Raw genomic sequence first — 21,261 nt, 5'->3', positions numbered from 1 at the left:
TGATAAATAAAATACAACTTGATGTAACATTACCTTTTATAAATAAATTATCAGTGTTTGTATATTTTCTGTAGAAATATGTGGGGTCGTTTGGTGTCGTTGAGCTCCGCTGATTTCGCTGTATGCATTACCCCAGCGACCCGTGCGGTGATGGCGAGGAAACCCCGTTGACAAGACGCTGCTTTTTCATGACGGTGAGTTCCCCTTTGAGTGTATTATAATTTTGTGATAAAAATTTCAAGGAAAAAACACACACAGGCTCCTTCCTCCCTTCCTTCAGGGAGGGAAGAGAGTTTGAGCGGAGAGAAAAATCTATCCGAGACAGAACAGGGACAGTGAGAAAAATATATGAGTGGGAGAGGGAGAAGAAGGAGGAGGAGGAGAAGGAGGGGGGAGCAAATTAAAAGTTGCCAAATGGAGATATTGGGTTTCAAGAGGAGTGAGACAGGAGTAAAGGGTTTGCCTCTTTTCAGTCGTCTTTATGTTATGCTAATCGGGATAAATATTTATGGCTCGACGCGGTTTAGTCCTTTAGCCTTTCCAGCGAATTCCAGCTGACGGTCTCAAAACAGGCGTCGACGACAATGTGGCTAGCTAACCTGACAGCAAGAACAGGCCGAGAGTTGAAGCTGAAAATGCGGCGTCCGAGTCTGAAGAGCGACCCAACCGGGGGTGAAACCTGTTCTAACGCCCGAAAATAAACCTCTCCGCTCGGCACAAAAGTGACGGTGTTGTGTTTTTTCCCGTGCTGGCGGGTGAGCCAAGCATCGAGAGCAAATGAAGGCTTCCTCATCCAGGAGCAGTGAAAAAAATGCGTCGGAGAGGAACAGGCGTTTTGTCCTGCTTCAATGCGATTATCTTTTTCTCGATTCGGTTTATTTTGGGGGGGATTTAAACCTGCAAACTCAACTGCCCAACAACCGCTTTATTTAAAAACACCAGCGTTTAAACAACACCCAAAGAAGCTCGGACTCGAAGCTGTTTTTTTTTTCCTGCGGGGTTGCCTACATGCTAGGACGGATTTTCGGAAATATCAGCTCTAGACTACAACAAAACGTAAAAAAAAATCCGCGTAGTAATCTTCGTATTTGTTAACGTTTAATTTCAAAACTTGTTCAACACCTGAATCAAAAACATTTAGTTAAGTGTGGCAACAAAAATTGTTTTTAACTGGAAATGGACTTCCATCTTGTCATCTTGTTTTTATGACCCTAGCTTAATTTTGGTTAAACATAAGAGCAGAGACAGTGGTTAACCCTATAATTTGCTTTCTTAAGTATAACATCGTTTTTTCTCACTAGCTTCCCATATTTAAATCTAGTAAATTATATCTAATGTATAGCTCTATAAGTGTTTGATTTCCGTTTCTATGCTATAATCGTCGTCATTTAGCAACAAAATAATCGAAGTTGTCTAGAGGGATAAAAGCTTAACTTTGGCGTGCTTTTTTTCTTGTATTCACTCACAATTTAGCAAACAATTCTTAGTTTTTGGTACAGTTTCCCACTCGGTCTTTGTTCACCCAGAATCAAAGATGGTGGCTGAGCATGGTGCGGCTACAAAGACAGCCCCGTGGTGTGGTACAGCCATTTTGTAGTGCTGCAGTTGCTTCCACACATGCCCACGCTATGACCGAACTCTTACAATAACTGATCAGAATAAAGTCTTCCACTGCTTTTTCCACAGTGCTACATGGGTTTTGATTTCCTGAGACTCTTACAGAGTTCTTTTACAGAGTATTATTCAAATACTCAAAATATTACAGCACACAAATTCTGGCTGATACATAAAGCCATTCAGCTGGACATTGAAATACAAATCTCTATATAATGTGTATATTATATAAGCCAGCATTTGCATCTGAATGTAAGTTTTTACACTGCAAGCACAAGTTATAATCAGTGAAGGGCAACAGAGAAGAGTAATGGGAGGGAGTTTGCGTGTCAAAAGCATTTGTAGGAGTGGTGAAAGCCTTCCTGTTCTTCACTTGTGTACTGAATAACAAATGTCCCCTTCCACTGCCTTATTTTACCCTCTAAATGTGTGTTACAGGTTACCATACTCACTATTTGCAATAACCCTGGCCAACGACCTTGTAAATTTACTAAAAACAGTTTTTCACCCTGCAGCCCAGCCTGTTACAAGAGAATAAGGCTGTTACATGACTGAATCCATGCTTCCTGGTGGACATCTTGTGAGTTACATGCCCCTACTATCATCATCACACTGTACATAATTCCAACATCAGTATGATTGTTATGTTGACTCTGGGCTTTTAAAGGTTTATTGTAACCATTCTTTCATGGTGGAATGTTCCTACAACAAATGGCAACTATGAAAACAAGTTATTACTTAAACTTAGTCAAAATGATACATACAAACATATACCAATATGTAAATGCATTATTTAGCCTGAATTATTTTTGAGTGGTCCTAATGATTCTAGAATGTATTTTAATGTGACAAAGCCTCAGTACAGCACTCATTAGATTGACCAATGTTTAAAACCCCCTAACTGCCACTCTCAAAACACTTTCATGCAAGTCAAAAAGACTAGGAGGACACCAGTGTCATTATTACAGTTAAGGGGTTAATTTAATGGCAAGGTTCAAGAAACTCAGTGACAACCCAGAAAAGAGAACCATAGATTTATATGGATTCAGAAAATCTTGCTTTTTAAGAAAATTAGCAGTTTTTCTTAAAAAAAAAATGCAGATTTTATGACTATCAGTTCAAATAGTTGTACAAAATAGTATTTTGATTACCATGTTCTGGAAGAAGGCCCAAATTTATAACTAAGGGATCACCAGCGCTGAAGCCTAGATAGCAGTGGAATCTTCTTAAACGCCAGTGTTACCGTCCACGGTGAAAAGAGAAACGCAGATTGACAGGTAGGGAATCCCCTGTTTCCAAAATCAACACTGAAGTTTGACTGAAATTTACAGCTACCTATATGTACAACCAAAACGTTTTCTGGAGAGAAGTTATATTGTCAGACAATATAAAGAGTAACTTATGTGAACACAGTGATGGGACAAGATGTTTGATGAGTCTTTCTTAGACTGCTGTGGTAATATCATACAGTTGGTGTTTTGCTTCCAGTGGTACTAGTGCTTTACACAAAGCTGATGGACAAAGCTGTGTCAGTGTCCTCTAAAATTAACATTTAGGTAGGTCAAACCTTTATACAGTTTTGTTTCATCAGGACTAAAATGCTAAACAGATCAAATATTATTTACAAAGGGATATTTCAGGTTATCAATAAGCTGTAATAGCCTCTATCAAAACTTCCATCAGTCTTATCAAAAGAGCGCAACAATGTACTAAATTACAATCGTCATGCCAATGCAAATTTTATGTGCAATACTACAGCCACAAAAATCTGTTTACATACAATGTTTGATAGTATATCACTTCTGAAGTGCTCTGCTATGACACCCTAAATACGCAAAGTACCTAATTGTACAGTGTTTCACTTCCTCTACACCCTATCAGAACTTGAGGAACTGAGATAGTAAAGTTGAGTAATGGAGATTAATTCCAACATTGAAATTTAAAATGTAAATTTTTATTTAACCAGGACACCAAGCAATTTAAATTAACTCAATTCTGCCAAGAAGAGTGATTTAATGTCTGGGAGAACATTTATTTCTACCTAAGTATAATACAACCATAATTCAAACACGCTTGTTATTTTATAGATGCATGTGTTGGAGGTGCAACTTGCTAAGGAAAATTTAAACAAATAATATTGAGATTGTGTGTACATTCCTATGCCTGTTTGCACAATTTGTATACTGTGTGAATTAAAGAAAATCCATTAATTCAAGGTGGTGCACGTAATTTTGGCTCAGACGTCATTGCAGTTGTTAATTTTGTAATCATTTCACCTTGAAAAATTAATGGCCCACATAAAAGGTCAAAAGCCACAAATGATCATGTCATTCAACTCTGTGATTATGTTATGCAAACCGTCAGAGGAATGATAAGTGACTAGTATATGGCAGATCTTCCAGTATACGCATACCGACATAAAAAAGTCCTCACGTTTTTACTCAATACCATTTCAGGTGTCATGGATGATGATGACGATCGCCGTCTTCTGGATATTTTAGGGTAAAAGAAACACCTGTTTTTCCTTCCTAAAGTGAGGCAAAATCTGTGTACAGAATGTTTACACTAAAGTTTATAAAGTTAATACTGATCTCTTAGATCAATGTAGTTAACCTACAGCCCTAACAAGATTTATGATTAAAAAAAATTTCCGCAATTATTATGTGATTCACAAATGTAAACAGTTGAATTTTCCCTGTCTTAAGTTTCCCTTTTTCACCATTTTCAGAGATGTGGAAGCATTGAACGATTATCTCCATGGCAGTAATAGCAAGTCTGTAAGTGGCATTTACAACTATTTACATATTTTTTTTAAATCAGCGGATTGGTAATTTAAGTGGGGGTTTTTTTTCAATAGATTGGAGAAGATGACGTGGCAAATGCAGCTTATGGGTCAGATGGATCTTTTTTCGCTAACGAGACAGTGAGTATATACTTGCACCTAAGTAAAATACAATCATAATTCAAACAAAAATTATAAAAGTGGTTGCAGTTGAAAGAATGAATTATGTGGCCTTATATTGCAATTAATTATCAGGTTTTAACTATTTGCTTGAAAATTCTCTTGCACCATACATACAAGCCATGATTTAGCTTCATTGCACCATTATTGATGACAAATCTTCTAATACCAATTTTCTTTCTAGTTCAGGATTGTCTTGTACAAGAAAAATATTTTTACAGATAGCTCAGGAATAAATAAAAGGTCTTTAAAGTTAAATATACAATAATACCAACACTTTTAATGTTTTCTTCAGACTGGCTGCAACACTGGCCTCAAGGATGACTCTTCTTCAATGGGTGAATTTGTGGAGGATCCAGCTGGAGGAGGCCTCCACCTCTCTAGTAGCCTCTCTTTTATTGAGGATGAACTGGGGGCTGGAAGCTCCCCAGAAGGGGTGGACCTTGGTGCAGAGGATCAGCCGTTTGACATTCTCCAGAAGTCTCTATTGGAAGCCGACATTACGGAGCAGACTTTGGCCCAGGAGGCCATGTTGGACTGCCAGCCAGCTCCAAATCTCGTGCAAGCTCCAGTTCCCTTCTCCTCCCAGCTGGTCTCTGGGGGTTATGGAGGAGGAGTGGGTGTAGTAACCACTGCGACAGCTGCATTCCCAGCAGGCCAGGTACTGCAAGGAGTACCTCCACTGGCCAATGGCTCTACCCAGCATATTCAGGTCTTGGGTTCATTTGGGGCAAGTGGAGGTGTAATGACTCTGAGCAGCTTGGAAAGAACTCCTCAGATTGTTCTAAGGCCAGGAGTGCCTGTTACTCCAGCAGTGACTGCAGCAGGGGGGCAGGTCTTTGCCCCAACCCAAGGTCAGGTGGGCTTACCTTTCAAAAACATCCCCCTTCAAAACATTATCATTCAGAGAGGACCTGGAGGGACCCAGGCTATCGTTAGACCAATCCAGCCTAAACCCTCTCAAGCTGTGTCTCAGACTGTATTCAGCCTTGGTCTTCAACCCACTCCCTCTACCCTGAGTAGTGTTGTGAACGCTAACACTGTTACTCCTGGAGGACAGTATACAGCTAATGGTTCAGTAGTTGTGCAACCACCAATGGACCAGCAACAAATGCAGGCCCAGACAAATATATCACAAGGACAATTCTTACTACCCAACTCCTTGACGCTTACTCCGTCCAACGCCATCCACAATGGCTCTGCCAATCCCAGCTCAAGCACTCTAATTGCCAACCAACCCACTGTGCAGATTGCACCAGGGCAGAACTTCTCTGCACCAGGAAGTCAGCTAATCCTAGGGGTCAAGGCCAGGCATCCTCTTGCCCAGTGCAGCGCCTTCTAGTGACTCAAACTCAGAACTGCACTTCTCTGTCTCCTTTACCCAGCAATGTGACACAAGAACAAAAAGATTTTAGACAGGTATAGTTGTCAAATATCAGTTATATTCTCTTTGTTTTTAACTCTTATTTGATGAACCTGACTTTTCTCTGCAGAATTCCTTATCACCTGCATTCAAACAGGCGCAGGCCAGCAACATCCATTGTAATTACAACTACCTGCCTTATGGTGTTATTTCTTAATACATTTTAAATTTATGTCTGTTAAAATTTTAACTCATTTCTTTATTTGTCTATCTTAGCCCTGAAAACCATAACACAAGATTTAACGCTAAACTCTGAGGTATGTTCAATAGGGATTTTATATAAATGTCTTTAATCTTAATGTGGAGAAGATGTAACAACACATGCATGATTTTTTGTGTCTTCATAGAAAAGGCTAACGAGGACAGAACAGTGAGTTTTCACACGCTGTGATATGCAGCTTTTATTAAGAGTTTAGTGGTTACTTCATGTCAGCAAGGTAGACTGAGACCTTGAACTATGTGCTTGATAATTCCCAGTGGATGACGAGTTTGAGGACGTTGCGACTCAGGTGGTGACAAAGACCCAGACCATGGTCAATAAATACAGACGACTGCTGATGGTGGAGGCTGAAGTAAGAACATGCGCAAATTTGTTATTGAGCTGTATTTAAGACAAATAAAAGCTGAGCACAGGCATTATTTAATTGTGCGTTTTTATTGAACTTTAAATTATACAATAAAATTAATTGATGCAGCGTTTCAGCCCTTCATCAGAATTGGTGATGATCGACAGGACGTTCAACCAAGAGGAGCGCAGCAACCTGACACAGGACAAACGCATGGTGCTAGTGGATCCAGGTAGACACTTGAAAACCAGAAAATGTAGTATGGTCATTTCAAGATTAAAGGGACATTTTTGAAATCAGGCTGAGTTGAGAGTTAAGCAGTTAATATGTTTTACCTACAGCAGATAAATCTCTTTGGGTCTTCAGTTTGTGCAAATCCAGATTAATTGGTCTGGGAAGCTGAAGCTGACAACTGAGACAAAAAGTACTCCTAAGTACTTCCAATATAAAACAAAAGTCAAAATGTCACATGTAAACGCTGTTTTATGAGCCGTTACAATACATACCCAAAGTGCATTTCCTTTTTTAATAACTGTACTAGTCTATTAAAAAAATTACAGGATTACAAAAGGTAGGCTATTATTTCCTGGTTAGTGAACATCCAGATCACTTGGGATCAGTAAGGGTGAGGCTAGAAGGTGAAAACAGTAGTGAACAACTTGGATCAACCTGACACAGGACAAGTGACTTGTCTGCTAGTGGATCCAGGTAGACACTTGTAAAACCAGAAAGATGTAGTATGGATTTCAAGATTAAATGGACATAGAAATCAGGCTGAGTTGAGGGTTAAAGCAGTTAATATGTTATGAGGATCAGACAGAAAACCTCTTATCTCCATCTGTTCAACTTTTATTCCTCAGGGAAATGTTCAGTCAGGCTGGGTAAAAATGCATCTGACTCCACACCAAATTTGATCAAACATTGCTCTGCGAAGTGTTTATTAGAACCAAGCAATCACCTTCAAACTCAGCAATTTCCATTAATTCCAATTTTAAAACTTTCAGATCTGTGAAAAAATTACAGGATTAAAAAGGTAATTGTGTTCTATTATTTCCTGGTTAGTGAACATCCAGATCACTTGGGATCAGTAAGGGTGAGGCTAGAAGGTGAAAACAGTAGTGAACAACTTGGATCAACACAAGAGGCAAGTTTTTTGTCTTGTTTCCCATCAGACTTTAGTGAACCTTATTTCAGCCTTCAGCACCAACCAGTTAAATGAAGATTCCTTCATGGATTCTGAAAGGCCATCATAGGAAAAATTTTTCCCTTAAGGATTAAAGCTCAGATTTTTTTTCAAAGATCTTTTAGGCCCAAAAATGTCAATATTGCAAGTGGGATATTAACTGCTTACCTTTTGGCAGAACCAGACTTAGAAAAACATCTGAATTACCCCTTTTACGTTTCAACAAAATGATTCTATGTAACCCCCACTTTTGTCTGTTTTGTTCAAAGATGGCTTCCTTGAGGAATTCTGCTGTGGAACAAAATCCAAAGTTTTCCAAGATCCCCTTCCCTCTCCGTCGGAGAACACTTGTGATCAGTCAGAACAAGGCTCTGTGGAGCCAGAGCACAGAACAGACTTCCAGCCAGGGTTTGGAGACCCGGGAGGGGGCGGGGTTGCAGGAGCACTTCCCACAGACAGACTCCACCCGCCACACCTAGAAAGCCAGAAGGTTTTGGAACTGAAGAGACCACATCAGAGCTTCGCGTCGGGCAGCGCCGGCAACAGCCCTGACGCTTCCAACAGTTACGCGCAAGGTAAACACTCACCTTTTGCAGCAGCTGCAGGAGGACAGACTCACTCCCAGGTGTCACCCCACCTCTCGTCCAAGCCTCAGTACTCCCCCCAGCTCACCTCACCCCCTCACCCGGACACAGACTCTGCGTTAGAGGCGGCAGTCAACAGCATCCTCGAATGTTAAGACGGATTCTCCATATCATCCCTAATATGTATAATTTCTGTTTTGTTTGTAGGTACATGTGTATTTTATTTTATTTTGTATATTTTTTTTGTCAAACTCCAGTGTGGAGAAAGGTTTACTCTAGTGACACGCAGCCATGTAGCATTTGTGTCGTTTGCGTTGGAAGGTTTTTGAGGCATTATGTCTGCGAAGCGTCAAAGGTGTAGTCGGGCACTTAAAAAGATCCGGGAATGTGTGCAATGAAGCAGATTAACAGATGCAAAAAAAAAAAAGAAGAAAAAAAATATTGTGTGTTGATTTAAAAATCTTTATTTGAAACCTTTGAATGCAGGAGCGTTCCTATCTTCACAAATTTAACAGATTTAACAAATTTAGCTTGTGCCATTTAATTTCCCCCCAAACACATGGGTGGATGACAAGGTGGTGGCAGCTCTGTGCCTGACTCTAGGTTTTTATATCTAGGTGTTTACACAAAGAAGTTCTATTCAGAAATAATTACTCCCTGCATTCATAATTCCTTACAAGCTTGAGCAGAGTGCTTCTGTGTTAAGTTTCCCTTTGAGATAACCTCAGCATAGAGAGAGGTTCATATACAAATTTGCACTGAACACACCATATTTTCAGCGTTTACATCAATGTTAGACCCACATTGTTAACCAGCACTAAAGTGCATCTGTTAATATAATTTAGCAATTATACTCAAAAAGTGAAACCTATATATACATTCATTGCACATAAAGTTGCAAATTTTAAGTATTTGTGTTATTTTGATGGTTATGGTTTACATCAAATAAAAGCTCAGATGTCAGTTTTGCTGGTGGTTCTTGAAGCAGTGACTGCAGCCACTGTCCATCGTCTTCTCAAAGTTGCTGTGATTCCTTTAACCTTTACTGTACTTTTTCCTTCCACTAAACTTTTAATTAATATGCATGTCTTCAGAACTCCTGACAGCCAGCTTCTTTAGAAATGAGTGTTTGTGACTTGCCATTCTGAAGTCAGCAGTCTTCCCCATGACTGGGTTTTTATTGGTCTCATCTAAAATTCACACTTTCCAAGAAAGGGTTTCCATTAGGTGTATGTCAAAATCATCAAAATGATCTGAAATAAACACTTGAAATATATCACTTTGTGTGCAATGAATCTATATATATGTGACAGTTTTTGAACTGATTGACTGAAATACGCCCACTTTTCAGTGATATTCTGACTTATTGAGATGTACTTGTGTGTGAACTTTAGGAGCAGAACCAAATTCCCTTTTCTTCCCCTTCCTTCAGCTGCCTCTAAGAAGAACCTCTGAATCACACTAAAAGAAATCCATCAAACTTGTCAACTGGTGTTACTGTACTCAGCTGTGTTCTTTAGTTTTAAGTATATTTCTATCAAGCCTCTTCTGTAACTTAATGGTTTTCAAATCTTGACTGAAACACAGTTCAAACCTTCCACTCAGACACTTTTTGTTAGCATTTCAAAACAAGTGAAGAGATGTGTTGATATATATTTTTTTTCCTGTTCTGTTGTTGGTTGTTCTTTTATTAGTTGTTTATGTGTTCGCCAGTTTAAAAGTCTGCCTTCTGTGTGCAGTTATACATTGATGATATCTGCCTATGTTTTTTTTTTTAATGCTGTCTATCAGGATGTTTGTGTGTGTTTCAGCTGCATTTCCACACTGCGGTTTTGACTGTTTTCAGGTAGCTTGCCTTGCTATTTGCTTCATGTTTTCACGTTTCACTCGTTCACTAGCAGTTCTCCAATTTCCTCTACTTTCCCTCTCAACAATACAACCAAAAATATATTTGGAAGCAGAATACTCAGCTCTGGTCAGTTTACCCCTTTGCCAGGTCATAGGCACAAATCGTCCATAACTACTTCCTGTCTATAGCCATGTTTTATTACAGTTTTTCTATTTACTCCAGTCAGCTTTTATAAAACATGAAAGATATGACTCCTTATCCAATCAAAATTTCTTAAACCAACTTCCTGACGGTAGATATTCTCTATTATAGCTGCATTACCATATCCCCAGCAGCTTAATATCACTTAAAAACCCAGAGTAGAAGTTTCCTGCTTTATTCTGTACCCGCAACAAAATGGCAAAGGTTAAAAATGACCAGAACCTGAGTGGTCTTCTCCACCCCCCCTGAGATCTATTCTATTCTGGACGAATAAAAACAAATCACAGTTTTCTTTAAATCTATATGTCCTGATTTTAAGTTGTTCTTATATCATTTCAAATCTTAAACTCATGTTTAGTTGATGATTAATTTTAGCTTTTGTTTTGAAATGACCTTTTTAAAAACAGACCTGCACTGAGACTGCTTTCACGACCAAAGGTTAATGATTCTGGACAGCACTGCTTTTGATCCCCCTGTTTTTGCAAATACGCTTGCTATCCTCCTGGAGCAAACTTAAAAGGCCTTTTCAGCAGGGTGATGGGGATTATTACTACTATTTTTTTCTCCCTTTGAGTGCCAGTGACCATCGCAGCCTGCTTGTATCTGCCTGAACCCTTGCGGACATCTTCTAGCAGCAACCGCATGGAGAAAACCTTCGATTTGAGAGCAGGAGAGATTTTGTGCCTCTACATCACATACGTCCATACTAACGTTGTGCTTTGACAGAGCAGCATACGCTGGTGAAACATCGATATCTGGATGCATGTCACGGGCTCTGGTGCTCTCTTCCTTCACGCCTTTACTGCAGTTTCTTGTTTGTTTTTTCATCCGTTTCTTGCTGTTGGTTTATCGCACTTGATTTGTATTTGCTTTTGTACGAAAAAAAGAAAAAGTTAAACATAAAATATTTATAATTTTGTATGGATAAAAAAACAAATATTGTTTCATGAAAACAAGAAAACACAAGACTGAAAATTATTTTTTTTATTGTGTTGGCTGAGAGGCCAGATGTCAGGAAACGTAGTTATATAGATATATATATATATATATAAAAAGGCTGTCATTTCCTCATTTGTAGCTAATGTGTGTTCACTACAGCAGCAAGGAGACTCAACAATAAATTCATTTTGAACACAACAAAAGCAGATCCAGTCTGACTGAGAAGCCTCTTCTGTTTCCTCCCACCATTGCTATTCTGTGAGAGTTTGCAGGCTGGTACTGACGGACTGAGCATGCATAATCACACCATGTGGCAAGGGAAGCGATACAAGCAAGAAAATGTATTTGGCGTTTAAGTAGAATCTGTTCATGTACTACTAGGTCAGCATGTCTAGGGTATATGTTAGTCTTTAGAGTCAAAATCTATTGGTTGCATTTAATCTGATCATGCATTTGCACAAAAGAGTGAGGAAAAATCCTGTCACATGACACTTAAGCTTTTTGGTTTTAGTAACAACTCAACAGTGACATCTGGTGGAGAGCAGGATGTTCCACAGGCACAATTGGTGAAAATAAATAATTTCTGGACGCTTTTCTTATTGACATCAGGCAGGATAATATTTACAACAGTCACACTTAGATAAAAATAAATAAATAAATAAAAATTCACATTTCAGGTTTTCTACATATCTACTGCTTAAAATTTCGACGTTTTAAAATATCTTGCGGTTTTGAAGCCATATCTATCGAAGTACCGTAGCGCAGTTAACATTAGTGGATTGTGAGCATAAAAAGTCCGACAACATTTCAAGGACTCAACCGTGACAAAATTGTAGCTAGTTTAGTCACATGCTAATATTGTAAGTACACAAGTCCTTCTGCTGGCCTACTGGAAAGTATGCAAACTCCTTGATTTATTCTCCTGTTTGCTGAAATGTAATGGAAACACAGGTTGCTTTGATAGCCGTCAGGTTATGCTTATATATTTTTTTATTTTAGTATAAAGATAACAAGACCTTAAATTTGATTTCTTAATAACACAAGGAAGTATTTTGGAAATAAAGATTTCAAAATTATTTTCTTGGTTTACGATTATTTTAAAAACTGGTACATCATTCTTGTTGTTTTCCCATAACGGTAAAATTACATAATTATTTCACATGGCAAAGTTTGAACAATTTAGATAAGTTATTAATATATTTATTTTAAATGCAACACATGCTTCAAATGCTTCAGGGTCTTTAAAAGGATCGGATGAAACTCGATGTAACACAAGAACTAATTCACCCCGTTAACTCAAAAAGTGAACTGTCTTTCTTAAATCACGTCAGAATGACTTTTAAGAAAAATTGTTTTTAGAAATTCAAATTGCTTTAGGAATTTCCTTGGATTTATACATATATTGTGTTTGAAAAAGATTGTTTTCTAAGAGTGTCTAATGAGTTTTCGTACACATTCCCTTCACTATAGAGTAGACCAGGCCAGCTCATTGTTTTAAAGTGGTTCTCGACAAACTTTCTCAGTTAAATAAAATATTAATAAAAACATATTTTAAAAAAAATGCAGAAACAAACTTTATTGCCTTCAACCAGAAAGTATAGATGGCAAATGTATTTGCTTTCCTTGCACTCCACACTTCATTTAAGCTACATTCACAAGCAGCTGCCTTATGCTGTCTGATTAATAGGAGTCTGTTCAACTAAAAGTAGATGCATGTGTAGTTGAAATTAATAATCTCTTCTTACATCAGTCACAAGTTAAATATAAATCCAGTCAAATTTATAGTTGCAGAGACTCAAGTGTTTACTCCCTGCTTTTCCCTTCAGTCACGATTGCCTTAAATCCTTCGTTTCGCGTTAATGATACTTCCTCCAACGACTTAACTCTGAGGAGAAAAGAATATGGACGAATTAGCACATCTACATTTTATAAGAAGGCACTGATACCGACACTAATGGTCACACTCACTTATATGGGGATAACTCCAGATGTAGCTGAGCACACAGTATCCTGCCAGCAGCATGCTCAGTCCACCGACGCTGCCTTTCTTTACATCGATGTACCGTCTGTAATACCACAACCAGCCTGAAAGGAACAACAAGCAAAAAGCTGATGGACACATTTTCCCCTATGGGATACTGAAATTTGTGAAAACTGGTGTAAAAAAGCGCATTGTTTGCAACCTAAGAGCAAGAAAAATAGATTAAAGAAATTGTGAATACAGACACGTCTAATGTCATTCTGTTGTGGAAATTAAATGCAATTATTCCATGAACAAACTGAATATAAGGCATTTGCTATTATATTTATAACCACCATTTTATCATTTTTAGCCAAAGTTAGTAACAGTTGACCTACAAAGTCCAAGGAGCCAGTTGTGGCTTCAGATAATAACAAAAAAATAATATGTTGTTTTAATTTGCAAGATGGTTTTACAGTATTCTGCATAAAGTGCAGTCAAATAAAAAAAAATTAAAATTTTTTTTTTCTAAACTGTGAGAAGATATGAAAGCTATGTACACAAAATTCCACAAACAATTTTCAAAACAAAAATATTTTGAGCAACAGGTTTAATTATTTTATTTGTGACTCAGATCGATGTGTATGGCCCTGACCTCTCTCCACCATTTCTACAACATCTCTGGGCCGACTGGGCATTCTGCTGGCCAGCCAATCAGGCAGCTCCTTCAGTCTCACTTGGTCCAAACTTCGCTGTGTCAGCAATCCTGCATTTCATAAAAAGAGGAAAACTAAATCTCCTTCACGACACTGGTTTGGAACAAGTTAGAGAGTCAAAAATTACAGACACAATTGCACAGAAGGCACAATTGCTGACACAGAGTTCTCTAAAATGCAGTTTCTATGTTTCTAGTGTTCAATGTTAGACCCTCAATAAAAAGACCTGGCCTGATTCCTGGAACACCGACCTTCAGTTGGCTTTTCAGCAATGTTATTCTTCCCGGTGAGGAGTTGGAAATCTTCAGCCATCCCAGGCAAACGCTGTGTTCCAGCAGGATGGAGATGGTGGCTGGAGATCAGGTGGGGGGATGCAAATACTGAGAGTAGTCCTCTGTGAGGGTCCACCTTCAGGCTCTCATGTAAGATGGAGGAACTTGTACCAAGCTGTACTTTTGCACATGCTGAAGCTGGCTCCAGCTGACGATCAGTATCTTGTTGAGTTGGGTTAGAGTTTTTCTGAAACAGTTGTAGCTCTTTCGGTTGTTTTCTGTTGCCGAGCTGCTTATCTGACTGAGTTGTGGGTTTTGCCAAATAGTTTACGGGGTGTTTTTGGTTCGCTGCTGAAAGCGGGGTCAGACTGAGATCAGTGTCCAGCCTGATTTCGCTGTTCAGGCTGTCAGCTACTGAGATGCGGCTCAGGATGGTCGGCCGACTGGACAGCCGATGGCTGGCTGCTCTGCCGAGTGTGGCTTTAACATCTTGCAGGGTAACTCTAATCTGGTGACCACTTCCTGGCTCCACAGACCCCTCGGTCCCCCAATCAGGGTGCTTGATATTATTTTTATTCACATTAGGGTCCAGGAAGTCAGAGGTATATTTGGTTGTCAAAAGAACATCCTTCACCTTTGGTTCTTTGTCATCTTTAGTTTCTGCAAGCCCTGAAACAACACTGGTGTCTTTAAATGAGTCTGGAACTGCTTTGGTCTCTGTTTGGTTGCTGGTTCTACTCAGACTTAAATCTTTTGAGGCTGATCTGGTTCCCTTTAGAGTTTCTTTTGCAACATGTTCAGATTTTGCTGCTTCTATCAAAGCGCGGAGACTCTTCTTCTTTGGCTTGGACAAAGTAGAGGACAGTGGAGAAGTTGGGGAGGTAGACGGGGATGTTGTAATGATTTGATCAACCAGGGACTGTTTCTTCTTCTTCGAGGTTGATGAGCTTGATGCAATGGTTGATGATGAAGATGAGCCATCTGGTGTTGCCAAGTGCACTGGTTTTAATGATGCCACTGAACCTTTCTTGCTCCTCTCTGATGGTAGATGCGTTGCCACGGAGGACATGTGCTCGCTCTTCTTTCCCTTTGAGGTTGTTTTGAAAACCGCTGCAGCCGGATGGGAAGCAGGTTTCTGAGTGTCTGCAACATCCTGTGTGGTTGAAGGTGCTTTAGAGCTCGCTGCTACCTTGCAGTGTGGAAGGTGACTCTTCAACCTTTTGTAAGTTTTTCCACAGAATGGACAGACCTCTGTGGGCAGAATAAATGACAGTTAGAGACGTTTGAGATAAGTTGAAAGTCAAAGTAACACACAGTCGCAGTGGGGTATGTATATTCACTCATCATGAGTGTGAATGTCATTAATGCCTTTGAAATACAGGCTCAGATATTACAATAATATACCACTTACATTCGGTTAAATGTCCCTTTGAAAGTTATAGCCTTCCAGGCCTTCCAGTTCCTGATAAAATTTCAGACTGCACCTAAAATGCATTATCATCTCCACAGGTGAACTTAATTTTAGCTTTTCTTAATACACCTATTTAACTGCTTATTGTTCAGCATTTATTACATAACATGCTTTTTTGTGTCTCATCAATGAATCAACCATGATGTTGTTCTGGGTCAATGGTTATTTGTATTTAAACAGTTCTGAGTGCTGTCAGCCAACAATCGATGAACCGTACCTGGCCGTTGGAAGCCTTACTGGTGTAACTGGATGCTCTAGGAGAAAAACTGTCTACAGAACTTAGTGTCATAAAGTGTTACTCGTTGAGGCAAAGAAAGGCACACAGGAGCGGAAGCCCTTGGCCACAGCCAGGCTGAAGACGCCAAACTGTGAACTCCCTGTAGAACCAGATGAAGAATACAACTCAACACCAGGAACTGCAAGAAACATCCGAGTGTAACTTCAGACCTTCCCAGCATGATGTGGATGCTAGATGACCTGCAAGTAAACCTGCCCACAGTGTCAGATAGAGGTATCTAAAATGGACCATCATGTTGGAAAAATCACAAATAGCATAACAATGTGATAGAAAAATCACATCTGTGATAGCTGAGCTTCGACTGAACTTTGAATATTTAAATTCACAAAAGATGTGCGCAGGATAAGAAACCAGTGGGCTTCACTGCAGTTCTCTGATTCACCCTAACAATGTTGGGGGTGTCAAGGAAAATGTTATGCATCAGCCATGCTGTCGCTGAACAAGCCATGTGATTATTCAATGTAGAACTGGCCTGTACCTTGTTAATAGTACTGACAAGCCGCTACTACTTGAGTAATATCAGTACTTGCGCTTCTGAATGAGTAACACATTTCATATTCATGGACGACAACGCACCAGCATCATCAGGAAACATTTATTTATCAAATACTGTGACCTGCAGTTTCTAAAGCCTTGAATCCTATGGAAACCTTTGAGAATAATTGTGTATAGGACTGTAACCTTGCACTCCAGAACCCAGTGAGCTGAGGGTTGCTCTTCAAGAAAAGTGGAAAACATTGATATGCTTTGTTGTGCTTTGTTGTTGATAATGTTAGTTTTAATTAATAAATTCAGATTCTTCAAATTACCATTGTAATATATGGCCAACTTTGATGACATACATTTAATATGCATTTCAACTCATAGGCAAATATCCCAAACTTTTTATTAGTGTATGTTTCCCAGGAATAGTAAATCAGCCATGAAAGGCAAGTTTTTAGCTCTTTTATCAAGTTAATGCAACATTTAAAGTTACAGCAACAAAAAAAAAAAAAAATTTAAATAATATTAACCTATTTTATTTATTTAAAAGTTACAAATAGGGGTGACCTTTTCGTTTCTCACAAGGGCTCTTCAGATGACGAAAATTGTATATGAAAAAGTCATTCTGTAGCTGTAGTTAAAAACTGATAGCTCTAAATATGTGGATTACATCAGTTTTTAAAGCACTTACCAGAGCTCATTTTACGCGGTTTTATACAGCATGCTCCCAAAATGAAGAGAGAGTCAGTTTCAGCGGAGTCACTTGTTGTAAAGCACTATCTGTCATAACCAGCGACAAAGTAACGCTTAAACACTTAAACACGAGTGGTGTTTTTAAAATTTAGGCTTATCAACATGTTGGGGAAAGACCTTTTTGGGTAGCACTTGTGAAGCCTGAGTGTAAATCAAAACGATCCACGCAGATATTTGGTAGAAACTTTAAAATCTTATAGTACAAAATTAAAATAGTGTTTAGAATTCAATATTAAATGAACGAATTATATAACTGGTTAAACTCTTATATGAATTTATAAGTGTAGTACATTAAACTGCTTTGGTCGCCGAGAGAAACAATACGCGAGCGCCTTCCGCCATTTTGTGAGTGGCAAATTCTCGGACTAAAACAACAGGAGACTGTTACTGCTGATGAATAAAACAGAACTTTACTATGAACTAATTCTAAATATTTTTAAAAACAGAATTATGTGTTTATTTCAGTGCTACTTGTGGATGTCACTGGGCACAAATAGCAAAAATGAACATGCCATGTGGTTTCAACACAAATATTTCTGAAGTGGATGTGTCTTTTTGTATTAATAAATTATTTTACAAACGATAAGGCCTATGATCATCATCATCCAATAAATATACATTTTAACACAGTGGAGAAATCCAAGTGTCACAACAGCAACAGTGAAACTATGTAGGAACATATTTACTGACAAGGTAAACAATTACCTCTTGAAAAACAAACTGCTTGATTAGTCACTTACATTCTATTAAAGAAGCCTATAAAATTTGGTAATAAATCTTCAACCTATATAAAATTCTGCAGCAAGCATTCTGATTAAAAGGAGGAGTTATTACTTCAATTCTGGCTACTTTATATAAAAAGAAGAAAAAGAAAAAAGAAAAAGTTTGATTCAGTTTATTTATGAAACACCAATTCACAACAACTGTTCTCAAGTCACTTTGCATGACAAACAATGCCTGTATAGAAAGGTATATGCAATTCAATTCAAACATAGCCTATAAGGAGACTCATATTCAGTTACAAATATTCCAAATCCTATTTATAAAGCTCTGCTGTCATGTTCAATTTATAATGCCAAATAATACAAGTATTTTGCTGCATAGAGCCATTAACTATGTAGCAAACCCACATCCATGAATGTGGTGACAATGGAACTCCCTCAACTGCTCAAACTTAACCTGGCTCAATATGAGTGGGCATCAGATGTGATCGACTGGGGGTTTGAGAAGACAGAGCTGACACACACAAAACACAGAAGCGCTAAGCCAGGAATACACTTTATGTTAAAGAAAAAGTAGAGAATTAATGGCAGCAGTAGCTCCTTAAGTGTCTTCATCTAAGAGACAAAAACATCTAAATATATACACTTTGATCTAGTGGTAAGCTGTATAGAATGGCAAATACAGTACATTGTTATCACAGCAATAGCTTCTGTTAATAGCTTTATGCAAGATATATGTTTAATCTTTTTCGAAGATAAAAATATAATGCAAATTTAGAAGTGAATTTATATAAGTTTAAGTATACTTTGAGCATGTTTGTCTCTTAGTAGCTACTTCATATTTTAATGAGCAGGTATTTGTTTTATTTCTGTCCAAAGACCTCCATTTCAAGCCAAGTACTAAAATAAAAGTGCTATAAATTGTTTATAATAGTATCTATTTATAATTTAGTGCGTTGTTCACTCAGAAACCCCGTCCCCATGCACACATTGTGTCTGTCCCTAAAGAAATCTTGCCCGTTTCAATATGGCGGATGTGCTGACGCATTGTTTGCACAGGGCAATAAAGCCGGTATATACTCTTCCGTGTCTAGGCGTGCACTATTTTATGTCTGTAGATAATAAAAGGGAGGCCAGGCAGTCAAAGTCCTGTTTGGACATGAAACTTCAACATTACCTTTGGTAGGGTTAGGGCGATTCACACTCACTACTTCCGTCTTTGCGTAAATCCCCCAAATCTCCGAATACACAACGTTATGCGTCTTTTCGAACGCACAACGTTAGAAATGACAGTGATGTCATCTTTTGTTTCGGTTATATCAGTAGGAGGGTTTCTGATTTCAATTCCACCATAAACGAAACACGTTACTACCAATCAAACAGTTCTTCCCTTTTTATTAAAACTTGGAACTAAATCTAGTTATGTTTTTTTAAGAGAGAGAGAGAGAGAGAGAGAGAGAGAGAGAAAAGAAGCTTACACTCTCTATCTAAGGGTTTTACAAATCAGTACATAAAATCATCTAGTCTTGGAGTTTAAGTTTTAGATTATGTCTTATGATTTGAATTATTGTTTTGTATATTTATTGTTAACCACTCTAGTTTTCAGCAAATGTTTACTGAGTAGTCAACATTTTGCAACCATGTACATTTGGTTCCCTTGTCTATTTTCTGTCAACTATTTTTCATCTTTGGCTTGTGATTATGATAGATTGGTTTGCTTTACTTGTTTCTTTTTTTCCACCAGCCGTGGGAATCGGCCCAAATAAAAGATGGTGGCCTGCGCTTAGAGCACATGGACATAATCAAGCTTTATTTGCCTGAGTTCAGTTCAGTTTCGATTCTCTGACCTCTTTTTATTTGCTCAGCTTTACTTTGTAAACATACATTTTGAGTTATACGATGTATTTTTACATTTATCATTATGCCAGATAAATCCACATTATCTGTGAATTTAATGGGTGATAAAGGCTTTCTCTTCTGACACAGCAATAGGGCTCTTTGAAGTCATAGAAGCAAAAATATTCTACCTTGTATCAAAAGGCTCTAAGTTAAATGTATCTGGCATCTGACAACAGCAGAAAAATGATCTCATAGGCAGCGGTAAGCAATATGACTGAAAAAGAAAGCAAACAAGGTGGTGGTGGTGACAGTGCCATGGCAACCTAAATGTGGGCCTGCAAACCTCAATAAATGGAGCCCATGCTGGAAAGAAGAGTGGGTCAAAATACCTCCACCACAACGTGAGAAGCCGATGAAATCGTAGTTGAGTTAAGAACTGGTGCTGTAGCAGCTTTTAGAATACGAAGTGTATTTTTCCCTTGAACAGAAATTTTTCTTCTCATCTGGCAAATATTTACATCCTTGTGTTTCTGCACAACTTAGACATTATCATTTTAATTCTCTCACAGGAGATAACTCATTTTTGAGGCTTCATTTTGGGTATCATTTTTGTTAACTCTGAATCAGAATCAGCCTTGTTAGCCAAACTTGTGTACAAAAACAAGGAATTTGACTTCGTTTCCGTTAGTTCTTCTTTTTAATAACTTTCTTAACTCGTACAATTTTGCACAATTGTGAATTTGTTTTTCCAACGTCTTACATTTTAACATTTGCTTTTGCCTCATTTAGTTTGTTTTACCTCCTCTAACATGCAATGTTTGAGAAAATCAAAGGGCTTATAACTGTCAGATTGTGCATTTTTTTATTTGCAGAAAATACCTTTTAGAGAAGGTAAGAGTTTGTCTCACCAGTCCCCAGAATATTCTCTCCATATTCTTGGAAATTATCGACATGTTTGTGGGGTTTTAAAGTGTGCCTTTGTGATCCTTTTTCAATATTATTTTGAAGAAGGTAATGTTGAAAACATGACCTTTATTGGCTTCATTTCACACAAAGTAAAGCAGTCCTTTATTTCCTGTCAAGACTTTAGTAAAAGTCTTTTTCTTGAATTTATTCACATCAGGGCATGATGTGAATAATTGATGTGACTTCAGGCTATCAGACAGGTCCTATTTTAACTCAGTACATTACTACACAGGTCAGGCAGTCATCAGACCTAGGTGTGGTTACAGAAATCAAATTCAACCTTAAAAATACATGATTAAGCACAGCTAATTCACTATTTAACCAGGAGGGTGATGATTTTGAAAAATCAAAATGATCAGTGTTACTTTTGTTGATTTGGGTGGGCAAACCTTAATGGTTTCCCCAAAGGAGCACAGGTTCCTAGGAGCCAGAGTTTCTGGGAGAGGAGTCATCGCGATAG

The 21,261-nt window shown here is 38.3% G+C and overlaps 2 protein-coding genes across 2 annotated transcripts; one reads left to right on the top strand and one right to left on the bottom strand.

Moving 5' to 3' along the window:
- Nucleotides 1–474: 474 nt before the first annotated feature.
- Nucleotides 475–8,849, top strand: bicral (BICRA like chromatin remodeling complex associated protein). Its single transcript, XM_044101812.1, is given in 12 exon segments — nt 475–1,056; nt 2,130–2,194; nt 4,071–4,116; nt 4,343–4,391; nt 4,472–4,537; nt 4,872–5,871; nt 5,874–5,995; nt 6,070–6,118; nt 6,216–6,256; nt 6,347–6,571; nt 6,695–6,797; nt 8,018–8,849. Coding segments are annotated over 10 exon segments (2,166 nt in total). The 5' UTR covers nt 475–1,056; nt 2,130–2,194; nt 4,071–4,075; the 3' UTR covers nt 8,488–8,849.
- Nucleotides 8,850–12,882: 4,033 nt separating this feature from the next.
- si:dkey-21c1.4 (uncharacterized protein C17orf80 homolog) lies at nt 12,883–17,646 on the bottom strand. The gene is made up of 5 exons (XM_044101813.1): nt 17,213–17,646; nt 14,249–15,520; nt 13,937–14,047; nt 13,290–13,406; nt 12,883–13,206 (listed from the first exon to the last, which is right to left on the bottom strand). Exons 1-5 carry the CDS (start codon nt 17,220–17,222, stop codon nt 13,178–13,180), a joined length of 1,539 nt encoding a protein of 512 aa, XP_043957748.1. The 5' UTR covers nt 17,223–17,646; the 3' UTR covers nt 12,883–13,177.
- Between the last annotated feature and the right edge of the window lie 3,615 nt (nt 17,647–21,261).

Source organism: Gambusia affinis, linkage group LG20 (genome assembly GCF_019740435.1).
Source record: "Gambusia affinis linkage group LG20, SWU_Gaff_1.0, whole genome shotgun sequence".
Lineage (NCBI taxonomy): Eukaryota > Metazoa > Chordata > Actinopteri > Cyprinodontiformes > Poeciliidae > Gambusia > Gambusia affinis.
The sequence above is the reverse complement of the archived record's forward strand: the minus strand, read 5'-3'. Positions and strand labels throughout refer to the sequence as shown.